Source organism: Zalophus californianus, chromosome 2 (genome assembly GCF_009762305.2).
Source record: "Zalophus californianus isolate mZalCal1 chromosome 2, mZalCal1.pri.v2, whole genome shotgun sequence".
In the NCBI taxonomy this organism is placed as follows: domain Eukaryota; kingdom Metazoa; phylum Chordata; class Mammalia; order Carnivora; family Otariidae; genus Zalophus; species Zalophus californianus.
Window position 1 is genome coordinate 34392794 of NC_045596.1, and position 24247 is coordinate 34417040.

The 24247-nt window shown below is 43.3% G+C and overlaps 1 protein-coding gene across 8 annotated transcripts in view; it reads left to right on the forward strand.

The window, feature by feature from the left end:
- The window catches only part of LIMCH1 (LIM and calponin homology domains 1), a 321291-nt gene that overhangs the window by 242267 nt on the left and 54777 nt on the right, over positions 1-24247 (forward strand). For 7 of the 8 annotated variants that reach the window (XM_027597626.2, XM_027597627.1, XM_027597628.2 and 4 more), the window contains 4 exons: positions 15895-15930; positions 20420-20546; positions 21977-22134; positions 22349-22757. In XM_027597626.2, coding sequence (XP_027453427.1) covers positions 15895-15930; positions 20420-20546; positions 21977-22134; positions 22349-22757 — 730 coding nt within the window. Of the gene's footprint in view, positions 1-5208; positions 5512-8052; positions 8296-8812; positions 9143-10460; positions 10577-10685; positions 10798-11239; positions 11501-15894; positions 15931-20419; positions 20547-21976; positions 22135-22348; positions 22758-24247 lie in introns of all 8 variants that reach the window. The other variant, XM_027597625.2, reaches the window with a different exon arrangement.

Below are 24247 nucleotides of genomic sequence, written 5' to 3' on the forward strand. Positions count from 1 at the left end.
AGTTAACTCAGCACACCCAGGAATCATGGTGATGGAGAGAAGAGAAGAGATTGGACAAGTCTGGGAATTCCGTGGGTGTCCTGTGTCAGTAACTGTGAGGTTTATTTTGTAATGAAATACTGAAATCTTTTATGATAGTTCCCATTCTGTGCACAAACCTAGAATCATGGTTAGTTTACAAATGTAATTCTGATGGATGAATATTACATTTATATGGTAAACTTTGCTCCCGTCCACGTTTCCTGTCATCTGGCTCAGTTGTTTACATATTTCGTCCAAGTTAGCTCTGTTAGCAGAAATTCCCGGGTCTGTTAAGATCATCACACCTGAGATCTTCTGGCTTAACATTTAAAATTGCGTTCAGGAAAATTAAGCATATTCCCAGAGAATGTCCCCAACAGCAATGTGACATAGTGTCTCCGAACACCCAGAATTCATTTGTTGGCAGATTGTTCAGCTGCTAGCTCTCTCTAAAGGGTTTACACACCCCGTGTCTAGCCTGGCCTGTCTGTGTCCCTGTCACTTACTTTCTGTAGCCTTCATCAGAGTTGAAAGTCATGCTAAGTTTATCCTGGTTTTCATGTGGCAGAAAGTAGCTTAACTGGAATGAAACACATAAAGATGAAAAGGCTTCTTGATATCTGAAAAATAAGAATATAAAATTATGTAAATATGCTGATGTCTCTTAAAACATTTAACCTCCATCTCCTGTCTTTGCCATCCAGATGAATTTTGGCTTCCACATCTTTGAACCCAGCAAGAGTCCCAACATATGTTCTGTGGTCCATTTCTTAGCTGGGAAATTCTGTGTCTGTAGAGATGGGTAATCATATAAAGTCATGGGCAAGGGATGGAGGTACACAGACAGAGGACAAGGCTTTATTTCCTTAGGCTGTTTTATTGTTGTTTTTTCCCAAGTATTCTCAAACACCTCCTTGTGTTATTTCTAATACAGTATATAAAAAGGAGTAAGAGTGCATGGTATTCCATTTTCACATGAGTTTAGAAGTGCAGAAGTCCCAAGCTTCCTGTCAAACCATATATTAGGAGGTATCTTAGCATCAAGGGACAGAAAGTAGGGCTTCTTAATAAATGTGTGGAGTTTAATATTTATTAGAGTCACCACTGAAGTAAGAAGTATATAAACTACTTTTTCTTCTATTTTAGTTTATGATTAAGTTAGCTTAATTACCCCCAAAATATGAGACTCTGCCAAAAAAGCCAAGATTTCTGTTTTTAAGAGGATAAAATGGGAACTAAGATTCACTTCCCCTGAATTAAAATGCCATGGAGATTTGAGTTCTCTTACTTGGTGTTTCCCATTGGAGAAGTAAACTTTTTTTTTTTTTGAACTGAATTATAGGTTTCACGTGATTGTACTTCTTTTCTAATTGTTTTCATATGTTTCAGCACTCAGTCTTTTCTGCTGGTCTGTGGATCTTCTCAACCACATAGTAATTAATTACAGAGGGCAAAATAACCCTCCAAGGAAAAATAGACATTTTTGAAATCTTTAGAGGAAAGAGGGGATGCAGCTAAGTGCCAGACACATATTCCTCTACATCCCTGCTCAGCAGACTCCTGGTGTCCCTGGTTGTTGCTGAACAGACCCTTGGGGATCAGGAGCAGACACACACATAGCTTGCAGGAGCCTCTGTGACTCTGGTTGTGGTCGCACTGTGTGGGCACTGGGTGAGCCAGGAGGTTTCTGGTGTTGCCCCTGACATTCCCAGGAGACCCTGGTTTCTTTCAATAGAACAGACAGGCTGCCAGTCTGAACTGGTTGCTTGTGTGTTACCAAGGGAAAAGGGGTGGAAGAAAATGCCAGTTCTTCCTTCGTTTCAATCATTATCTCATTCACTTTGAAACCTGTAACTTTGAGCCAAGAGCTTTTTCTTCCCCCTCACCTGCTTCGAGCCCATAACCTCTCCTACCAAGATAGCTTTACCTGTTTTAGATGAGATTGGACACAGTTGCAAGGCTGGAAGCTGGGCTGGGCATGTCTCGTTTCACGTTGAACCGTATTGCTTCTGAGCAAAGCAATGAACTGTGCCCAAAGAGCAGCCCCTTCTTCCCAAAGTGACTCATCTATGAATGGCTCGAAAAAATCAAAGCTTCAAATCTCCCTCATGAATATCAAGCCAGATAACCTGAGTCTGCCCCTGAAATTCACTTTATTTACCTAAATTCAGATGACTGGAACTAGAAGCCTCAGTATTCTCCTCTACAAAGTAGACATGAGAATTCCTATCTCACAGGGTTGTCGCGAAGGTTAGCGTATCAGAAATATACTAGCTGCTCAGAGAGTTGTAATTGCTGAAAACTGAAGTAGAACATACTGAAGCTTGACAACAGACTGCCCTCAAGGTCCTTCAAGGGAAAAAGAAAAGCACATTTATGACAGGTTACTTAAAAATTTCAGTAACTAGATACCTGTGAACACAATCCTATATATCTGCCTTATACACCGTATGTATTACTGCATGGCCAAAAGTACCAGTTCAGATTTTGTGTTACTATCTTTTTTCCCCTCTTTCTCTGAGTCTGCCTTGAAACTCTGAATTTACAGGATTCAAGCAAGTAGCAGAAAATCAGGCATTATGACCGTTTTTTGTTTTTGTTTTTCTTTTTTTCCAAGTGGGTAGGGAGTGGCTTTCAGTGGCCAGTGATACAGAAAGCTTTCTTCACCGTCTTTTTTTTTTTTTTTTTTTTTAAGTCCACACATCTAAATTGAGATCGCTTGAAACAAGTGCTGCCATGCTGGGCATTTAGCCTAAAAAGAAACACCCCGGGGAATCTGTAGCAGGGCCTGGGCTCCTGTGATCCAGAGAACACCAGATTCTCCCTTCTCAAATTGGCACGGTCATTTGCATAAATGCGTATGTTTTATTCTAAAGAATTCTGCCTGAGTTGGGGAGGGGGGGATGGTAACCCAAGACCCCTGGTCAAAATATGAAAAGAGCGCTGCTTTTGAACGTAAGAGGTTCCAGCTAGGGGTCCGCTCCCCCCCTGAACTTGGAGTCAGATCAGCTGAGATGAGATAATGAGTTTGAAAGCGCTTTGTAAACTGTAAAGTGCCATGCAAGCATTGTAAGGTATGATTAGTTAGCATTCTGCTATCATTAATCCTAACAGAACATTGCTGTCTGTGACCAGCGATGCAAATCACAACTCCAGTCTAAGCACAACTCACAGGATCCCTTTATTTAGTAACTAAAATACTTTTCTTTCTCCTACTACCATAGTCATGATAATGCCTTATTTTTTATATGATGTTCTGCTTTCAATACTCTTCCTGGCTGGGTTTTTTGCTTAACGCACAGTACAGTGGTTAAAAGAGAACCCCTGGAGCCAGACGGCCTGGGTTTGAATTTTAACTTTAGCCCTGGCACTTTGACCTTGGGCAAGTTTCTGAACCTAGAACCTAGTTTCTACTCTCTTAAAATGGTGATGCTAATAACACTAACATTGCAGGGTTGGTATTTAGGTTTAAATGAACTAACACTTAGAAGGAATTCCAGCCAATAGTGCATGCTCAATAATTGTTAACCACTTTCTTTGTCATCAACATTGTGCTTTTTAAATAATGCCTTTTTGAAGACATGAATTCAATGGTCTGTGATTTCCATTGGCCTTTTTTATGGCTATAGTCAACCAGCACCAGTTGGTACTTGCCAGATGCGTTGGCTAAGGAGGTGGGGAGGAGCATGAGCACCATCCAGGAGGGGCCAGGCAGGACCCTGGGAGTCAGGTGTGCAACTCAAAGGGCAGGATTTCATATTTTAAGAAATAAATTTATTCGGGGAGCAAAACACTGCCAACCACTTCCAAATTCTGTATTTTAAATTTTTATTGAGGACAATGGCAGCAGTGAGAAGAAGGAATTTTCTGGGCATGATTAGTGATGATTTGATTTTCCAAAAAGTCAGATGGAGTGAGGGCCTGCTATAGTCTTAAGATGTAGCCCCCTCAGGAGCAGTTTGGAGCAGAGTAGCAGAAGGCAGGCGGCCTGGTTGATCAGGGTACAGGGTCTCATTGTTCATTTTACTCCTAGCTAGGCTAATTCCTCCTTCTTCATTTCTGAGATGAGTTGTCCTTTGAGGAGGAAGAATTTACTCTTAATTTTCTCTTAGAAATTGGATACAAAGTAGGTGAACATTAGGAGTCAAGATATTTTCTTTACTTATCTTTATGAAACGAGAAGATAATAAATGATTTTTAAAAGTTTTAACATTTTATTATCACTTAGAAGAATAATTACTTAAAAGCAAGGCTGAGCCTATGAGCAGGGGGAGAGGAGTTTGTATGAATCCCAGATGGACACATTCGACCCTATTCCTATCCCACATGCCTCCGACGAAAACAAAAAACAAAATTAAGTGAAAAGTCCTGATATTCCACCATTAAACCACATTCAGGAATTTAAAAGTTTGAAAAGTCTTTAATATCTCTTTGAAAATGGAAATAGCGCAAAGTATTGATTTTTTTTTTAGCTATTTTGGCAAAATGTTTGGTCACAATTTACTTGACATCCAGCATATGACAAAGAAGAGCTAAGAGGTGGACAGTCATTGGGGTAGAAGATCGAAGACAGAGCTGCTCATGGGGAGGTACAGGGCAAAAGAAGCATTTATGCCCCGGGTCCATCCTGTGAATGGTCATAAAGTCTTCCAGATGCTTCAGGTTAGCTCAGCTCTGCAGAAAGACCTTCCTCACACTTTGCGATCGGGTACATAGTCTAGGTTTGCTGTCACACAACTGCATGCATTAGCTTTCCCCCAGATCAGTTTCTTGGTGGCTCAAATTGTTGCCCTGTCACTCAAAAACAAATTGTGTACCTGTTGGGTGCATTGCTAGTGTTCTAAAGAAAGAAGAACAACCAAAAACTTTCTACTCTTTCCAATTTCATGACAAGAGTTTGGATTGTCTCTCTCAGAGCCATTTAGGATCCTGCATTGCTGATGCTGACGGGGCCCTGTCAATTAAATGACTTTTTAGCATTGCTAATAGCTGGCTAAATTCAAGGTTTTAAAACCCACTCTAACTGTGCTACAACTCTGGACTAAAATAGCAAACAGATGTCATCTAAACTAACGATACTTGAGAAGACCTTTCACTAACAACACAATGTGTGTGTCTGGAGATGGGGATTTAAAAGAATATTTGGTCTGATCACATGGAGAGTTCTCTTTAATTTTGCTCCATCAGTCACAAGCAATTAAGTAATGAGAAAGAAGCTGTTCATGACATTATCCTTCGCAAAGAAAACCCTTTCCTGACCCACCAACGGGGCAAAGATTCAGAGTCAGAAGAGAAAGTTGCGTGTCGGCGGCCTGATCTTGAGAAAGATGACTTCGCTGCAAGGAGAGCGAGGATGAACCAGACCAAGCCCGCAGTGCCATTGAATCAACTCCTCTATGGGCCTTACCGAAAAAAAGAGGCAGAGAAATCAGAGAGCAGCAAACCGCTCTCAAAGGGAATTTCAGAAAAGAAAAGTCTAGAATATAAAAGGTGTGCGCTGTGTGTGTGTGTGTGCGTGGGTGAGAAAGGGGGCATAATTAAGTGAAGGTGACTTGTGTCATAGGCTCCCATTCCTTTCCTTCCTTTCCCAGTTACAAATAATTGGTAATCGTGGTTTGTTTTGAAGCGGAACTCCAGATATCCAGGCTCCCTAAATGCAGTGGCAGAGAGTAGAACGACCATGTCCAAAATAGGGCTGAATTCACCAAATAAACTTTGAGTTCCAGGGGACACATCACCACAAATGATTGGCATTATTGGCACAAGCAGACCTTGTACCATTGCCAGTCAGGGGCGGCCACCACCCAAGGCTGCTCCAGTCCATTCGCAGGAGGCAGAAAACACGGTCATTCCTTAGCTGTAGGCTCGTCTCCCTTATTGGCTCCTTTTAGATATTGGGAGGGGAAGAAAATGAGGCTTGCTCTTTCTTTCCACATGCCAGCAAAATCACTTAGACATTTAGTGATGGATATTTCTCATTAAAAACACACACACAAAACCGGGGTGCCTGGGTGGCTCAGTTGGTTGAGCATCTGACTCTCGATCTCAGGGTCGTGAGTTCAAGCCCTGCATTGGGCTCCACACTGGGTGTGAAACCAAAAAAAAAAAAAAACTTCTCAAAAATATAATACATTTCTGTTTGTTCTATTATAGAAATTGTTTTTGAGTGAGTTTCCCTTTCCTAACCTTTTTCCCATCCTCTTCATTTGGGAAAGGAAAACTGTAGTGAAATGGGTTTTGGCCAGTGATTTTTATCCTAGGAGGGATATGAACTTATTGAAGGTGTCAGCTTGCTAAATTTCATCACACAGAGTTGATCATTCTTGCATTTTTTCCTTATACCAGAATCAGAGATTTGCATCGTCAAATTGCCATCTCTTTGCCCCTCATTTAAGGGGGTTTGTAAATTCTGTTGAATGAAGAATATAAACATCTTGACTGTGTTTTACACAATTCAAATGGTTCTTTGGGCAGAGTCACTGAGCTCAGTGGAGTAGTCAGTGGTGCTTGTTGCTGTTGTTCTGGAAAGTACCAGGTACAAAATGTGTGGACGATCCGGGGATATAGAACAGAGGTTAGAGCACAGAAGCCTGGCGTGATTTTTTTATAGGACACACTCTAGCTTCGGGAATCTCTCGCTCTGTGCTGCTCTTGTTGGCATGCCTTATAACAAACCATTCTAGGAGGGCCTTGTGGGAGGGATCCGTTGTTGCACGTGAAACAAAGACTTCTGGACAACTGACTAGCATCAAGGCACATTGATGGGGATCAGCAACTTGAGTTAGGAAAAGGAGTTGCTTTTGTATCTCCCTTTTTTCCTTTCTCCTGCATGCAATTTTAATTCCTGGTATTTCCAGCCTCGTTTGTCACCTAACTCTGTGTGTGGGGACATAGCTCTGAGTCTGGGATGGCCCATGACCTCTCTAGAGAGCATCAAAGAACTGATGAAAGAAGAGAAGGCCCCTCGTGGCTCTTGCCTCTGCCCTTCCTTCATCCCCTTTCCCAAACTAAAATTAAACAGAAAATTCTGTAGCCTTCCCAACCTTAGAGGCTCTGCAAAGACACCACATCATCCATGTAACAAAAGAATACCTCTTGGTTTTCTGGCTTGGATGATATCTTTTTTAAAAAAAACAAATAACCTTCTTTATGTAGGTTGAGATTTTCTATCTCAGGAAGCATGTTTAGTTAGAAATTGACTTTTAATGCAATTGAATGTTTTATGCATATAGATGCCACAGCTTTGATTTAAATAACAGCATTGTCAGCATGAAGCCACCCAACATCCACTTCTTGGGAGAACAGTTGAAAATATCAGTTTTAACATCAATAAAGATGACCAGTTATTAACACAAGAAACAAGTGGGTATTGACTCTGTAGATCCAGGTGAAGAGGATACAGTCTGTTTAATCTTCAAGTTTATATTACCCAAACCTAACCAATGCTATTGGGAAGCAGAGACTGATTTTGAAGGTCGAAACTTTCTGTTTGGAATTGACTTAAATGTACTTTCTGGCAGTTGTGAGTTTATGGTTGAGATATTTAATATGTGAACAACGTTCCAGCTATCTCCAAACTAATCCTAGAATTTGGATCATGCAGAGCTCGTTACTAACCTTTTACTGGTGCAGTAAAAGACATTCCAAGACGGCTCAGGGATTCAATCAGAAAACTTGAATTCATTATAGTAACTTGAATAGTGTGGGAATTGGGCATCATTACTGTCAAACCGAAATCTCATTACCATTCTTAATAGTCTTTCAGCAAGCCCTGGCTTCTCTTCCTAAACTAAACTAGAGACTGTCATGTGGTGGAAAAAACTCCATCTCATTACAGTATCAAAAGGGTAACATAGGCGAAAGGAATCAAGGCTCCAATTGATTCCATATTTTTTGAGAAAGGGAAAGGTGCCTCCATCATTTCCTTGTGTCCTTAGCCTCTGAAATTCCTTCCTTGACATTCTGTTTGTCTGCTCCCCCTCCTTGAACCTGATTTTTCCAATGATGTGGGGGCCTGGATAAAATTGACAGAAACCAGGGCCAAACAGAAGAGGTGAAGTCAATGGTGACCTGTACTACTCGGACTCAGGAGAGTGAACCAGCAGAATTGGGAGTGAGGAAGGTGCCAGATCTTTACAGGGATGACCTGGCTCAGCGGAGAATTCAGGGCCACCTCGCCCCTCACCAAGAGGCTCCGAGATTTGTCACAGTCTCCGATATCACCGAAGCTGACTTGGAGACATGGGAGAGACTGAAAGTGTCAGAAAAGACGAGGTGTGTCATGTTTTTCCCAAGTTTTCCCCTGGCGGTGGTTTCATTAAACTTTGAAGGAATCAAATGCTTATCCTTCTATCATTTTTTATTCTCGTGGCTGGAGAAAATATACCTCTCAAAACATAGTGTATTCTGCATGAGTTTAAAGTTATTAATACCAAAAGTTATGAGCCACTGGATGGAAAAGATCCTCTTTAATTAAACCAACTACTGTGAATGATAATTTTGATTGGCTTGTTTATACTTGATTTTTAACAAATTTTCATTATTTCACTGTACCTAAGATTTTCTTATGCCATCATTTATGATGTTGGAAGGGATATTTTGAAAACTAGAGAAGCTTAAAGCCCTAGGCAAGACCCCTAGATCATTCCTTCATTTGATTGATGAATGGAAAAAGCAATTCTGCTCTAGCCATAGAAGTATTTTTCATAAATCTAGTATTCAAAAAAAAAAAGCTCTTATTAATTTGCACTTGCCTTAGAGATCTTTGGAACTCATTTCTGGTTCTGACTAGGGATGGAGATGTTGAGCACATCTGTGCCCCTGAGCCTTCACCAGAAATTAAAGCAGAAACTGCCATTCGTGATGATTTTGCCAGCCGCAAAGCGAGGGCCTATAAGAAAGCTTCCAGCCCCCGGCAGAAGTTTGTGCACTTTGGACCTGTGACAGAGATAGATCAGCAGAAATGGAAGCGGCTCAGCATTGGCCAGGCTGGGCCTAGGGAGGAGGTGGAAGAAGTCCTCAGTCGTGGCAGCAAGACTGAAACTTACTCTGTCCCCCCTTCCTCCGCGGCCACGTCCAGTTTAGAAAAAGACCAAATGCTTACTCCACAAAATGACCCCAGGTATTTTCCTCCATCCGTGTGCAAGACCTGCATGGGAGCCATTGCTGCTTTGAAAGGGCCTGCTGAGCACCTGTCAGAAACCTCCGGCCATCCCATAGTTTTAACAGACTCTGGCTGGTTGGCAGAGAAGTAACGTTAACAGGTCACCCTGGCTAGGAGCGCGTGTGTGGACGTTAATGGCAGGCGTCCATTTTGATTCTGTTGTCCCCAGAATCCCTGCCTGGAAATGCCAGTGTTCTTGGCGAAGGACCCTTTTTCCCTCGCCTGCATTAGCACTACTTTATTAGTTGGAAATACTGAAATGAACTCGATGGAATGTTTTAATGATACCCTATTGTTTCTTCTAAAGATACATTGATAAAAATCAGGTTTATCCTTAACATCCCTCTTTTCCTATCCCACAGAGGGAAGAAAAAAATAGTTATTAATATCATTCATTCAAATTTGGACACTGAAGCAGTCAAAAAGAAAGTAAAGGTCTCTTTCCTCCCCTACATTAAAAAAAATTGTATAAAAAATGATGACTGGAAAAAGACTCCTCTCTTGGGGTTCCTATGAGTCAAGAGTTTCCTTGGCTGAATCTCCATCCAAATGTGTGAGGGATCACCTGGGAAAAGCCTGTGTTGGCCTGTCACGGGTTCTCATCCTTACTGGACACCTTCCAGCTTTGAATTTCCAAGTCCTCTTTTGGGGGTTCAGTTCTGTGGGCTGGTCTCTCTTCCAGGAAGCAGGTATAGGAGGTTTATAAGCTCCTAGACTCTCCTGGGAGCCTCCATGCCACCTGCATGTTGGGAGCAAAGTAACGCTCTCCATGGCAAGAGGAAATGCTTAAGACGTCCTCCTCTGTGCTTTGTCCTTGAAATCCAAAGGAAACAGTGAATGGTCCATGACATACAGAGGGGTGTCTTTCATCCAGTACTGTGGCCGACAGCATAGAGATAGCAGATTGTAGATACAAGTAATCCTAGTACACCAGAAATACAGTTGGTGTTTCAGAGGCTGACAGGGACCTGGGGTGGAGGAGGTGGGGGGTAAGAAATTAGTAAGGAATGCATCACTGAGTCCTTGACTAGGGAGGAGGCCATCACTTAACCCCATGGTGACAGGGTCTCGCCAGCCTTCTTTGACTTTCCTCAGGCCCTTGCTGGGGCTCACCTTCCATGATCTCCATCTGAGTGTGTCATCCTTACTAACCAGCCTCCGGAATGAGAGCAGCTGAACTCTTCTTAATCTCCCAGTCCCAACCATGTTCCTTGTGTCCTTTCGTAATTCTTTTTCCTCTTTTCTCTTGTCACCAATGCTACTTGATTATCCCCAGAATAGTGAATTCTGGTGTCGCCGACTATTGCAAAAGGGTCTCGCGGCTGGCTTCTGTGCTGGAGACCCAGGAGGAGCATGTGTGCGGTTTGAGCGAGTGCCCGGGGACAGAGGAAGGTGAGAAGCAATGTTCCCTCCCTTTCCAGGAGGTGACGGATGACAGGTGGGGTCAAGGCCTCAGGTGTGAAGTCTTCCCTAGCAGTAAAGCTGTCCTCTCTGGCTTCAGCGACGAGCAAACAGCTGCCACAGGTTGGCAAAGAAGAGAAGGAAGGAGCTGCTCAAAGAGATTCTGTGAGGCCGCCAAAGGCTGAAAGATCAGAGGAGAGCGGCCAGCCACTGTGAGCGCTTGTCTGCATTCCAGGGTGTGCTACTTCTGCTGTGTGTGGCTGTTGTGTTCCCAGAAAACAGCTTCGAACCACAGTATGCCCTTGATGACTGATGTGGCATGGAGTTCAGTCACTTAAAAGAATGCACCCATCCCAGGGTCAGAGTTCTGCTCTCAGCACCCTCCCTGAGTAGAGATTTGAGCCTTTGCATGTGGTTGGGTGCTGGCCAGATTTCATCCTCGGGAATCATGACAACCCAAAGGGGAAACCCGTTCCGGTGTAAGTACCCGTTGCATGACGGAGGCCCACGGTATTAGTACTCAGTTGCTATGTGTGTTGCTGCCTCCATGGACGTTGGCTTCTTCTGTCTTGGGTTGATGCCCGTGGGTGATGCTACTGAAAACATCTTTAGCAGTAAGTGGCCTTTGACTGGCTGGACTGAATGTTGCCCTAGTTTGTGCCCCCCGGCCTCTGAATGCAAGACTTCAGGGACCGAAGAGAGCTCGGAGAAGATGACAGCTCCCGCCAGGAGCGGCAGCGGACTGAAAGGCCGAGGAAGGTTGTATGATTCACAAAAAGATGACATGATGGTCAGGAGAACCGGGATGTCTCTTAGACACATTGGATCCAACGTAAACCAGTTCCTTCCAGTTCCATTTGCAAAGCGACAGGGTGTGGAGGCGTCTGCCAGGGGTCCACCATTGAAGGATAAGAGGTCAGAAGATTTTCCTGAGCCTTTGTGATTTTGTTTCTCTGCTCTGAGCCTCCATAATGCTTTGGGTATGTTATTAACGCCTTACAGTACCTCAGTGCCACTTACCTGTGATTGCTTGCGGAAATGGAATGGTAAAAATTGGCCCAGTCTGCCAGGAATTTTTTTTTTCCCCTTTTTTTGCATATAAGCAGGTGTGGAAAGAAGATGTAGTTGTGAGTTTTCCTGTTCAACGTTTTTTTTTTTTTTTCTGGCTCATCTTGTGGGCCGCCTAAATGGATAACTCTTCTGTTTCTTCCTAGCTTGCATAGGAGCCCTCAGGTAAAGGAACTGAACTTCTTTCTGACCTACTTGCTTTCAGTTTGGTTCCAGGAGGGTCCAAAGAAGATGTATATCACTTATCAATTTGTAATTTCATTTCATTTCAACATTAGCAAACACTCAGGGTTTTCTAGAGATAAGATTTCTATTCCATGCTGTGACTTGATTTAAAAGAACAAGGAAGGAGGGGCATCCGGGTGGCTCAGTTAGTGAAGCATCTGCCTTCGGCTCAGGTCATGATCCCGGGGTCCTGGGATCGAGCCCCATGTTGGGCTCCCTGCTCAGCGGGGAGTCCGCTTCTCCCTCTCTTCCCCGCTCATGTGCTCTCTCTCTCTCTATCTCTGTCTCTCTCTCAAATAATAATCTTTAAAAAAAAAAAAAAAGAACGAGTAAGGAAATAATCTGAAGTTTGTAGTTAAAAGTACTATATGTTGAAGCCTCTGTTGCTATTTAATAAGAGTGATACATTTTTGTTAAAAGTGTGGTCTGCCAGATCTAAGTAGAATAAAAGAGTGAGAGCTGTTTTGCATAATTACAGGATCCACTAGAAAGCAGGAAGTGATGGGGTTCCGCTTCACGAAGGACCTTGAAAGTGGCAGGTCAGAGGGTAGGATGGGGAGCAGGGAGAACCTTAAGTAACACCCGCATTTTAAAACTAAGATCCTAGCTATCTTTATGACCTGGATTTAATCTATGCTTTGTATTCCTCTGAATCATACTACTACTGTCCCAGAGCCTCATTGTAAGGTTGGTTTCAGGATGCTATTCGTGCTCTGCTTCATAGTGCAGAGTGCTTTGTAGCCCTTTCAAAGGGTGGCTTCTCCCTCTAGCTCTCCTTCTGGCAATTCACAGGTAGGGCAATGGAGAGAGAAGAGGGTGAGTGGACCCCACGTGGATCCACACCAGTCACGCCGGTCAGGGCTGGTTCGTGGCAGAGGGCCTGACTGATCTGCCCGGTCCACCATCCTCACTCACTTTCCAGATGCCCTGACACAGCATGGCCCCGGGGTCACGGGCTGCTCTAAAGCAACTTAACATGAAAGGGAAGAAGAATGAGGGGCCCATGGCTGCCTACCCATTCTAGGTGCTTTCCCATTGACTTACTCCTCACACGACCTTTGAGAGGAAGAATTTTCAGCTGCATTTTGCAGTTAAGAAACGGAGGCCCACGTCCACACAGCTGGTAATTACAGGTCCAACATTCAGACCCAGCTCTGTCTGAGCAGAAAGCCATGGTCCCCTTCTGGCACGTTGCCTGCACAGGTTACTAGAGGGAACGGTGGCAGTCTGATGAATTCCCTGTCACTTGTATCTGTCCCTCTATTAGTGATTCAGAGAAAAGCCTCTTTAGATCCAAATGAGAATGAATGGCTAGTTTGAGCAGAAGGAGATGTGGTCACATGAACTGCATGTCAGTTGTGTGACTGAATGAGCGTACGCCTTGGGAATTCATGTTTCTTTTCCACAACTGTTTATTGAGTAATTACTATGGGTAATTACTGGGAGCTAGGGGATAATTTTAAATGAGCAGGAAACCCATTTTTTTCTCTCCCACTTCAAATGAAGCTATGCCAGTTCACAATACGGAAGTGTAGAACCAGCTAATTATTGATCCTGAAACGCTTTATTAGTGCTGAAAGTTACATGAAATAGTTGCATAGAATATTCTCTTTATCTTTCTAAATATCCCTACCCTCACAATTAAACTTTATTCATTGCTTTTTCATTTCTTTTTTTTTTTCTTTCTGGTGGGATGCTTATACCAGCTGTGATTTGTCTGGCCAATTTTGTACCTATTGACTCGCCCACTTTGCATTAAAAAAAAATCTATTAGTGATTTTTTAACTTACCTTTACTTTTTAGTTTCACATAGGACAACGGAGAAAGTCATTTGAAGCCCAAGCTCTAATTATCTTCTCCCTAACTGCAAAGGCAGTTCTGCTTAAATTGATGCCCTCTTAAATCCATTGAATTAGGAGGAAATTCCTTAAGTCCACAAGTGTATATATAGTAGAAGGGTACATGAAGGTTATCTTCAGACACTAAGCTATTCTTTTCTCTTCAATTTCCAGGGCATCCAGTAAGTACTCAATGAATACTTATTGAGGGCCTTGTCTGGTCACTATTCAGGGAACCCAAAAAGAAAAATCCCTGCCCTCATGGAGCTTACACGTTAGTGTAAATCTACATTTTTTGGCAGAGATTTCCATGAAATGCTGTTAAGTATTTTGTGTAGAAGCAATCTAAATTCAAATATATCCTACATGCTACAACATGTAGCTGAATCTCATCAACAAAATGGGCTAAAGGAGCCAAACTCGAAAGAATACATACTATATGGATCCATTTATATAGTACAAAACACTCACCACTAAGCTCTGGGTATGTCTGCGTTGTGCAGATTCATTGAGGGATATGTGTGTGGTAGGTGCCCCTTCTGTATATATATTCTACTTTAATAAAACATTAACAAAAATATTCAGATAGAGACACAAAACACATACTAACTATGAGTTGATTATTTCTAGGTTAACTAGGCATAACTTCTCTGCCCTCTTCCATAGATAATTTAGAAAACACTGGATTTGAATAAGCCTATTCCAATAGGCCTATTAATTGGCAAACACTGATCCAGTCTTCAGAACTAACTGCTCAGGCACTCTCCCTTGACCATTGGTCATCGATTCCAAATGTAGTCGTGTTTTTTAGAAAATTGAATGTATTAGGTTAAACTTTAGCCCCTTCTGAAACTATCCCCTGGAGAAACAGAAAATGAGTCTTACTGCCAGAAGAGAAATATCCACAAACCTTTTGGCCATTTCAACAGAGACTTTGGGTCTTGCACTGGTTTGGTTGCCTTCACTGTGAACGAAAACAATTATTAATGAATGCATGAATGCAGACTGTTCTAGAATGATAAGAGCAGGTAAGAGAGAAGGGTGGGTATGTGTGCACCCATGCATTCCAGGGTGTTTTCCCTAAGATTACAGGAAGACATCTCTAGAAATGACTCTTTTCCCCATAAACTGTTATGAAACTGAACACGAGACTAGGTAATTTTTTGCTGAAAACCACAAAATTTAATTTGCTGGAAACTGAAAGCAGGACCTTTTTTCTTTACTCAAATAATTCTTTGTCCACCGTCAGAGTGCAGAAATGAACAGCGTTTGAGGGCATAGGTAAGAACCTTCTCTTAACATTACCTTTTGCTGAAGAGATAGTCATTTGTGGAAGCTGCTTTTTTAGACTGTGCTTTAAAATATGCCCTTGTAATGTCCTAATTTCTTTTTTCTAATTTAACCTTTTTCTTTGCTTTATCAGATGCATTAAAATTTAAAGTGTCTATACTTCAGAAGGTACAACTTTGTAGATCTGAATAATCAGAAGAATATAAAAGACTGTAAAAAGGAAAACTTTGGTTTTTCAAGTTATGGAATATTATCCAAATCTGGCTTTGATTAAGGCTGCCAGTTTTCTAGGAATTGTGGTTTTTGTCAAATGCACGCGGAAGGCACTGATTGGGGTTCTGGTTGGAGCTCTGGTTTGCTTTCAGAAAACTGCAGAAACACTCTTTGATGTCATTTGTGCAAAAGCATGAACACATCACGGAAAGGGTCAGTAAACGTGTGCTTCTATGTTGGGTGTCCATTACAGCCCATTACTGCCGAACATAAAGGCAAGAACAGTTTAACTGTTTGTGAACGACCGTAATACAGGTTTGGCTTTTTTTTTTTCTTCTTCTTCTTAAACTACCTTCTCTAAACATTGTGGGTTGCACCTAAGCCTTCTTGTGTTTATATTGAACAGACTCTTTTTTTGTGGGTAGCATGGGGATTATTTTCATCTCTCCTCTGTGTTTTAATACATGTTTTGCATTCTTTAGCAATGTCAAGACCGTTTCTTCATTTCCAGCAGTTAATAAATATTGCTAATTGTGTAACGACACTTCTCTTCCAGTGTGATCGGCAAAAAACGTTTGGCATGCAGATATGTCACCGGTTATGTTTATTGCCAGCTCGGTTACAGAGCTAACCTTCTGTCTTGCCCATCCTCTAATTTTGTATTTGGTCTTGTAGATACGGTCCGAGAACTCCTGTGTCTGATGACGCAGAGTAAGTTGCCTTGTGTTTGTAGGAATCCATTAATGACTAGCTTGAACTGCATGCTTCCCATACTTACCACTAATTGAAATGAAATTGATGCAACAGTGAACTGAGCAGCTCACTGACTCACGCAGCCTCTGAAAAGCGCTTGAAGTTGGAATGCAGAACATATGTTCTGTGCAGGAGAAATGAATGAAAGAGTAACTCGAGCATGATTCTAATACACAGCTGCTGCTTGAACTTAACATTTGCTTTTCATAGATGTGGCATGGGGAGGCTGGTCTGACTGTCTGGATGTTGGTACCCCTTCTGAACCACAGAATTATTCTGCGTTTTGCATTTAATTCTTGATATGTTAGGGCTTGGAGTTAACAATGAAGCAAGTCATTCTCATGGCCCTATTTTTTTTTTTTTTTTTTGAGCTAAGAAAACAAATCCTGAACCACTAATTATAGATTCAGAAGCCCAAGTTCCTCCCAGGTTGGAGTAATACAAACTGTGGGATGCTCACGACCAGAACATTGGGGTTGTGTTCAAGTTCTGTGGCATAGCAAGGGGTCAAGATGTCAAACATGACTTGGGCTTCCTCTTCCGGCTCCTTACTTTCCACTCCTCTCAGAGATTCATTCCCTACCTCCGCCTCACATCCAAATTTGAGAAGAAGCCAACACTCTCCCATTTGTGACCACATTAACTCCGTTTCAGAAACGGATTTCCCATCCACAGAGCATTCTGAAGCAGATATCCAAGGCAAACATTTTCTGTGCACAATACTAGCTTTCTCAGAGTTGAGTAAAATCTGTGTTTTGAGAAACAATTAATACCTAATTCCAACGTCAGTGGCCTGCTGAGCCTGATGTCTCTTCTCTGTGACAAGCAGTCTATGCGCTGGTGGGAGTTTGGGCCATCAGAAGAGCACACACTGGCCTAAGACATTTAAGTCACCCAGTGAGGTGTCTAAATAAGGGTGCAAAACACAAAAGTCATTGCCCCCAATGACAAGGAGATTGGGCCCCCAAATTACTGTTTCCAGTACCTTTTCTACGTCTGTGTTCAAGATGTCAGCTTGGTTTGTCCTAGCACTAAGCCGGCTGCCTCGGGTGCCAGGATCCATTCCCATTGTGCAATCTGTGATTGCTTCGTGGCCTGACGTGCAGCACAGTCATGTCTCAAAACCAAGATTCCCCCTGAGCTTGACTGACTGCATGGAGTTAAGTTGTCTATAAAATTGAGCCCTGGTTCTTACACCGAAAATCTGCAGTGGCAATATTTAACATGCATTGAAAGGAAGATGGTCAAAGATGAATAGGCAAAACTTTGATTTGGTTAGCAAAAACATTTTGATGGAATGGATTTATTCTTCCTCAATGCAAGGCCGCCCTGCAGTTTGCCTAAGACGGATCTCTGGGAAATCCCAAAAGGTAGAAGAAAGAAAGCTACGGTAAAGAGCGTTTGAATCCTGCTTGCTCCTGAATGTGAAACCTCACCTATGGGAAAAGTGAATGATTTTTTTTCAAGGCAGCAGAGGTGGGGACTCCCTTTCTGCCCTAAATTTACAAAAAGCAGCCTCATGGACTAAGAAGAATGAAAGGGGCTTCTTTTCCAGAGATCTTCTCTAGGAATATCCAAAGTGCTGAATCTCCTTCTTGGGAGTAGGCACAACTTGCATGAAGCCGTGTGGGGAGCAAAGCACAAGGTTTATATGGGGAGTTTCATTTTTAAATAGATATTTATTATATGTTTCGTTTCTTCCCCCACTCTCTCCCTTTTTCAAAATCGTTTAAAGGCAATTATTGGCACAGGCTCTATTTACTCAGAACTGGCACATTCTTAAAATACAGCCCAATCAAAAAAAGATGTGCCCTTTAAGGAAAATACAGGTCAGGGGCAGACCTACCACACAGGCAAACAGAGGTTTCCGCCTCCCAGCTAGCCAAATGTTTCCGTAGATAGAGTTTCACCTTCTTGCCCTTTTCTTCACGTGCACACTTCTCCTGTCCCAAGGCTCTCCACACCAGCAGAGCCTGGGCACAGTGAGAGTTGGAGGCTGTTTTATTCCTAATTCCCTCACCTTTGACCTGGCCCCGAAACAATTTCCAGGCTCTCCTGGAGGTGATTTCATCCTGGCCCTCCAAGATGTCAACCAACCACCATGAGAGACTCTGGGGCTCGGCAGCCGGGGACCCTTGTCCCAACAGCACAAGGCGTGGGCTGAGAGCAGATGTTTAGTGCGAGTCACCTTAATATTCTGGAGCCTGGGCTCCTCCAGGATCCCCCACCCTGCCCCTAAACACACGCTTCTTCATTTTGGAGACTGAGTCCAACCTCTGAAGTAAGGGACATTTTCTGAATGGTGACTCAGCCCATTTTCTGTCTAGTATTATCATTTTTCAACTTGCCTAGTTCCTTTTTTTGAAATGGCATAAAGACATGGCTCATAGTTCAGTTATTTCTTTTTTGGCCAGTTTGCTGGAATTTCTTTAAAACAAAACAAAATAACTCTGGGGAAAAATAGTACTTCCTGGTATATGAGAGGGCAAACCAGAGTTTCTCTTTTTATTTCACTAGCCAGCTTTTGGCCACATTTGGGCTGGGGTCATTAGAACTTCATGGTGGGAACAGAGATAGGACCGCAAGACAGAAGAAGGCAGCTCTCAAGGCCTTGCTCCCATTCTTTTCTGAGTAATGTAACCAAATGCCAAGTCTTGGAGAAGACTGCCATTTTTCCTGGGGTTCCAGAAGAATAGAATGAATTTCAGTCTCTTTCTGGAAAGCCTGCTTAAGTGATTTTTCATCCATGATGTTTAAAAAAAAAAACCAACAACATGAGGTTAGGCCTTTCTACCTACCTCTGCAAATTCCCAAATCTTTCTTAAACAACCTTAATAAATAGTCTAAAATAAATGAAAAATCGCATACCTCCCCCCTTGGAGGACTGCAGTTTATCTTTCTGGAAGACGTAGCTGCACGATCCACTGAGTACATAGAGGCAGCTCCCCATGGTGGTTTGCCATATTTGTGCCAAAAGAAGCCTCAGGTAAAAGTCCTATGCAGTCAGAGTATTCGAATACTCTTGGGGAAGACAGATTGTAAGTACATCTTCAGTTTCAGCTCTCTTAGGTCAGACTTAAATAGTCCAACTCCTAGAGAGAAGGAAGAGGCGCCCGACAGATCCATGCAGCTTCATTTTGAATGCGTCGGAATGAAAGTGGGCAGCCGTTGCGTTGAGGATCTGGCTTCCCCTTCCAGAGAGCTGTCTGCTCAGGACCCCACTGGCATCCAGGAACACTGCTGCTGTTGATTGGCTGGCCATGGGGAGAACTATTTTGGACATCACCGATGATGTCTAGAATTAAGTGGAGTCTAAGTGCATGGCTTTTCTTTTTCTTTGTGTTAAGCTGGCTTCAAAAAATGGACTATCATAGTCTTCTGAGGGTTTAACAGTGAACCTCCATTTCTTGATTGTGGGCTGTGTAACCCACTTGGTCCCAGAGCTCATTTCTTTGAGAGGAGAAAAAGGAGGATTTTGCTTTGGTTTTTATTTCTGTTTTCATCTTGCTGCTTCAGCTTTTGCTGTAACAAAGGTCTATGTAAGCACCATAAGAAGAGGCCCTATGGTCTTGCCCAACATTTAATAAGCTCCTACAGAAATATCAATAATACATACAGCCTAAGGCCTTTAAAAATTGCTTTCCCTATCCTTTGTCTTGTAAAAGAGTAAATTCAGAAGTATCCTGACAAAAATAAGGTAAAATGCTTGTGAGAATATTAAGATACAAAGTATATACTGATTTATATGTTTTATTCCTTAATCTTATGATAAAATACCTTATTTTCTTGATTCCTAGATGCTATCAACTGCACTACCAATTTATAGACATTTTTACAGGCAATAGAAATAACCACATCAAATATATGAATCACTAATGCATAGCTCTTAGATGCATCCACAATTCAGAAACTTCAATATGAAAAGTTGCGTGTCTTAGACTTGAGGCTAGATGATCTTTTTGAAAGGGGAGAAATTGCCTTAATGTAGAAAGCACGTAAGACAGCTCTTTACACAAGCATTTACTGTAAGAACGTTTTGCTTCATGGAATGCCACCCTCCTTGCCCATACATTCTCCCCATGTTATTTAATTCTCTTCATTTTGTTTCCTAATACCTTTCGAATCCAGAAGAGCCCAGAGCTCCAAATACCTTTTTCTAGCTCTTCCGTAATGTTCTGGCACCTACGTATAAAATTATATTGACTTGCTGCAGCCACCCCTGAAGGCAAAGATGGTCACATTTCGGCTTTGCGGGTTAAAAGAAGAGGTGGGGGTGCTAGCATGCCCGCTGCTGGCTGGGGGATTGCAACACGCCGCGACGCGCGGCTGTCGAGCTGCAAAGGGAAAAGGGGCAGTTTTGCCAGCGCGGTAGCGCCCCCACGCGGCAGAACGCGCAGACACATCCCGGGCACCGGTCCATTTTTGTCTGTTCTCTCTCCACGCTCAGGAGCACGAGTATGTTTGACATGCGGTGTGAGGAGGAGGCCACGGTGCAGCCACACAGCAGGGCCCGCCAGGAGCAGCTGCAGCTGATAAATAACCAGCTGCGGGAAGAGGACGACAAATGGCAAGATGTGAGTGCCGGCCAAGGCCAGGGGCAGCCGGGGAGGCTGCCCTGCACCATGGGTTAGAGCCGCCTTGGAGCAGGAAGTCAGGTGGGGCGAGTAGACTTGGACTTGAAAGCTAGGCAGGGGAAGGGAGCCCTTCGAGGATTTCAAACAGGGACACAGGAAGTGTGGGAATTAAAGGAAGGTTAATGGCAGCATGAAAGGTGAAGCGTGAAGGACGCAGACATGTATTGGGCAAGTCCCCCCCGCTAGAAGGTTGGCCACAGAGGGAGGGGGTGGTGCAGGAGGGAGGCACCTGGCATGCGATGGAGAAGTGAAGATGCACTGTCTTTCAAGATGATATACTGAAATGGGTAATCATGCTGCTGATGGCAACAGTAATCGCCAACATCGAAAGCGTACCGGTCGCACTGTTCTAACTGCCTTGCATGTAGGATTTCTTCCGTTTCCTTAGTAACTCAGTGAGCTAGCAACTAGTATCGTCCTCAGCTCCACAGATGAGTCCCAGAACAGCTAAGTAACTCGCCCAAAGTCTCACAGCTAGTGAGTAAGGGAGCCAGGATGAGAACCAGGGAGGGAGGTCTCTGTGGCCTGAGGAGGGCCATGTGATTGTGTGTGTGCTGAGAGCGAAGAGCCAGGGCAGGGAAGAGCTTGAAGATGGGGATGACGGGAGGGAGCATGGATTCTTTCCTGTGGTCCTCACAGAGCTCTCTGAGGTAGCCATTGTGGCCTTGACTGTACCATCCATCAAAAAAGTTAACGTCTATGAAATGTAGTAATAATCGGGTCTACCATTTATCGAGCACTTACAATATGGCTGGCACCTCATATGCACTATGTCATTTAATCCTCACGGTAGGCTGGAAAGAGTACATGTCACTGTCATCCTTATTTTAGGGATCAGCAAAGCGAGGTGTAGAGAGGCTGACAAACATGCCTGAGATTCCAAAGCACAGAAGAGGTAGCGCTGAAGATTCTTTCCCACAGCTGCAATCCCGCCCACCTGACTCCAGCGTCCTAGAAATCCTTATTTCTGCTTTTTGTTCCTTCCCTGAGGAAACTGTGTCAGTCTGTGGTTGATTCCTACCATTTGTTGTCAGCAAGTCCATTCACAGTGTGCAGGTCATAAATTGGAAAAAATGAAGTTTCTTACAGTACCCTGTGAAGCAATACTTTAAAATTTAGCAGCTGACATGAGATATGATTGCGTAGTTCATGTTACCGTGTTTAAATGAATGTGCTGGCCTGCTATGGAGAATGTGGCCTTACCTGAATGTTTCCTGCCTTTGAGGCATTCCTGCTCCCACCAGACTTTACACGGGATTGAGTGGGATTGGCCTCGTGTCGTGCTGGGCCCACAGTCAGCGCTCACTCAACTCTGAAGAGTAGAGACGGAATTGTTTGTTCTGTCGACCCCTTGTCCCCCACCCCCCTAGGACCTGGCTCGTTGGAAGAGCCGTAGAAGAAGTGCTTCTCAGGACTTAATCAAGAAAGAGGAAGAAAGGAAGAAAATGGAGAAGTTACTGGCTGGAGAGGACAGAACAAGTGAACGAAGGAAAAGCATCAAAACCTACAGAGAAATTGTTCAAGAAAAGTGAGTCCTTTCTGTTGTTGTCTTGTACATGTGCCATGGCGTCTAGATGTGCTTTTTCTAAAAATCATTGGTTATCACAAAGGCTCTAACGCCCATATTACACACTCCCTGGCCTCCCCCCTTCAGCTCAGCCTTGGCTTCTACCGAGGTCTTCTTTGCGATTTTTGTGACTGCTGACTCTGTGATTGCTTCCCCTCCCATGCCCATCCTTTAGGGAGCGGAGAGAGAGGGAGTTGCATGAGGCCTATAAGAATGCACGGTCCCAGGAAGAGGCGGAGGGGATCCTTCAACAGTACATCGAGAGGTTCACCATCAGCGAGGCTGTTCTTGAACGCTTGGAGATGCCAAAAATTCTGGAAAGAAGCCATTCCACAGAGCCAAATTTAACCCCCTTCCTGAACGACCCTAGCCCCATGAAGTACCTGCGGCGACAATCACTGCCCCCACCCAAATTCACTGCCACCGTGGAGACCACCATTGCTCGGACCAGCGTTCTGGATACCAGCATGTCAGCAGGCAGCGGGTCTCCAAGCAAAACCGTCACCCCCAAAGCAGTGCCTATGCTGACACCCAAGCCTTACTCCCAGCCCAAGAACTCTCAAGAGGTTCTGAAGACCTTTAAGGTAGGATGCATTCCTTAAGAGGAGAACCAAAACTGAACCCCAGGTAATCAGTGGAAAAAAGCATCTTGCCCTGAGAAGATGCAATTATTTTTATCAAACAAAAGTGAAATGTATAACCATTTACGATTGTGAAGTTTATGTCTCAGGGGATTTGGTTTGCAAATGTTAAAGGAACAAGGTTTATTTCCCGGTTTGATGGAATGGCGTGGTCTCTCTCCAGTAGTGCTAACCAACCCTTAATTTAGTTAAAACCCTGGGGATCTCTGGCTCTGTGGAGGTATAGCAAACTCCTCAAAACAAAATTGTAATTGCCTTTGGTTTAGGTAGAAGGATATGCAGCCACCTCTTCTTTTTAAAGAATTTGACATCATATCCAAAAAGATGCTGCAATTGCAAAATAGGAACATGGGATGTACTTGATTCTCAGATGAGAGGGAGTTTTAAAAATATTTTTTAAAGGGAAAGAAATTAGATTGTTTCCTGCCAATGAATATGTAAAGCAATGTTCCAGAACCAAAGAACCTATGACAACCAAACATCTTTTTGCTTGCTCACATTCCAGTGTTTTCCCTCACACCACGAGGCAGCACTCATTCTTTGGCTTAAGCTCTTTTGACTACAAAGAAAACTCAGTTCTCGTTGTCCCTGCACACCACATGGGTTCTTAATAGAAGACAGAGTGGAATTCATCAGCAGGAGACATGGGCACATGACTATAAAGAAAGTTTGCTTCGCTAAACTAATTGAGCAATGTGATGTCATGTATCTTCCTATTGAATTTCAGAGGGAACCAAACTATATACACTTTCTGACTGTTGCTTAAATAACTCGGAATGGATCTTAAAAGTCTGTGCCTTAGCCTTTGATAGAACAAAAGAAGAGTGTCCTGGACGTCTCATCTGGGTTGAGTTGAGATGTATGTCCCTCGAAGGGCTGGGGCTGTGTCTTTGTTGTTCACAGCTTTGTCCTGGGAGCCTGGCATAGGTGCCCAGCACATAGTAGGCACTCAGTAAGTTCTTATTGAATAAATACATTAATCTTTCCTGAGAAAATGAGCTACGCATCATGCAGGCTCACACATAGGTAAGTATGTGCCCAGACATGCCCAGTATCCCGCCTAGTACAGCACCAGCTGTCCTTCAGCTAGGACCCATGACCGAGAACCGTCTGTAATGTTTCATGAAGGAAGGTTTGATGTTGAGGTGGCCCACAACGGGGGTAGGGAAATATGGTTTACTTGTATGTATGTATCTGAGGCATCTGATCAGATAATCCAGATGTCCACTTCCCCTCCTTTATATAAATAGTGCAAGGTGATCATTTAAACAGAAGAATTATGACAGATGACTTGATGGCAAGACTTTGGCCCTGAGGAAACCCTGTCTCTCACTGTTGTGGCAAAACAGTGTAACAGGCCTCACCAAGAGCATTCATGGAGGGGGGTGCAGAGAAGAACCTGAGTAGAGATCTTTTTAGAGCTGGGGTTCACT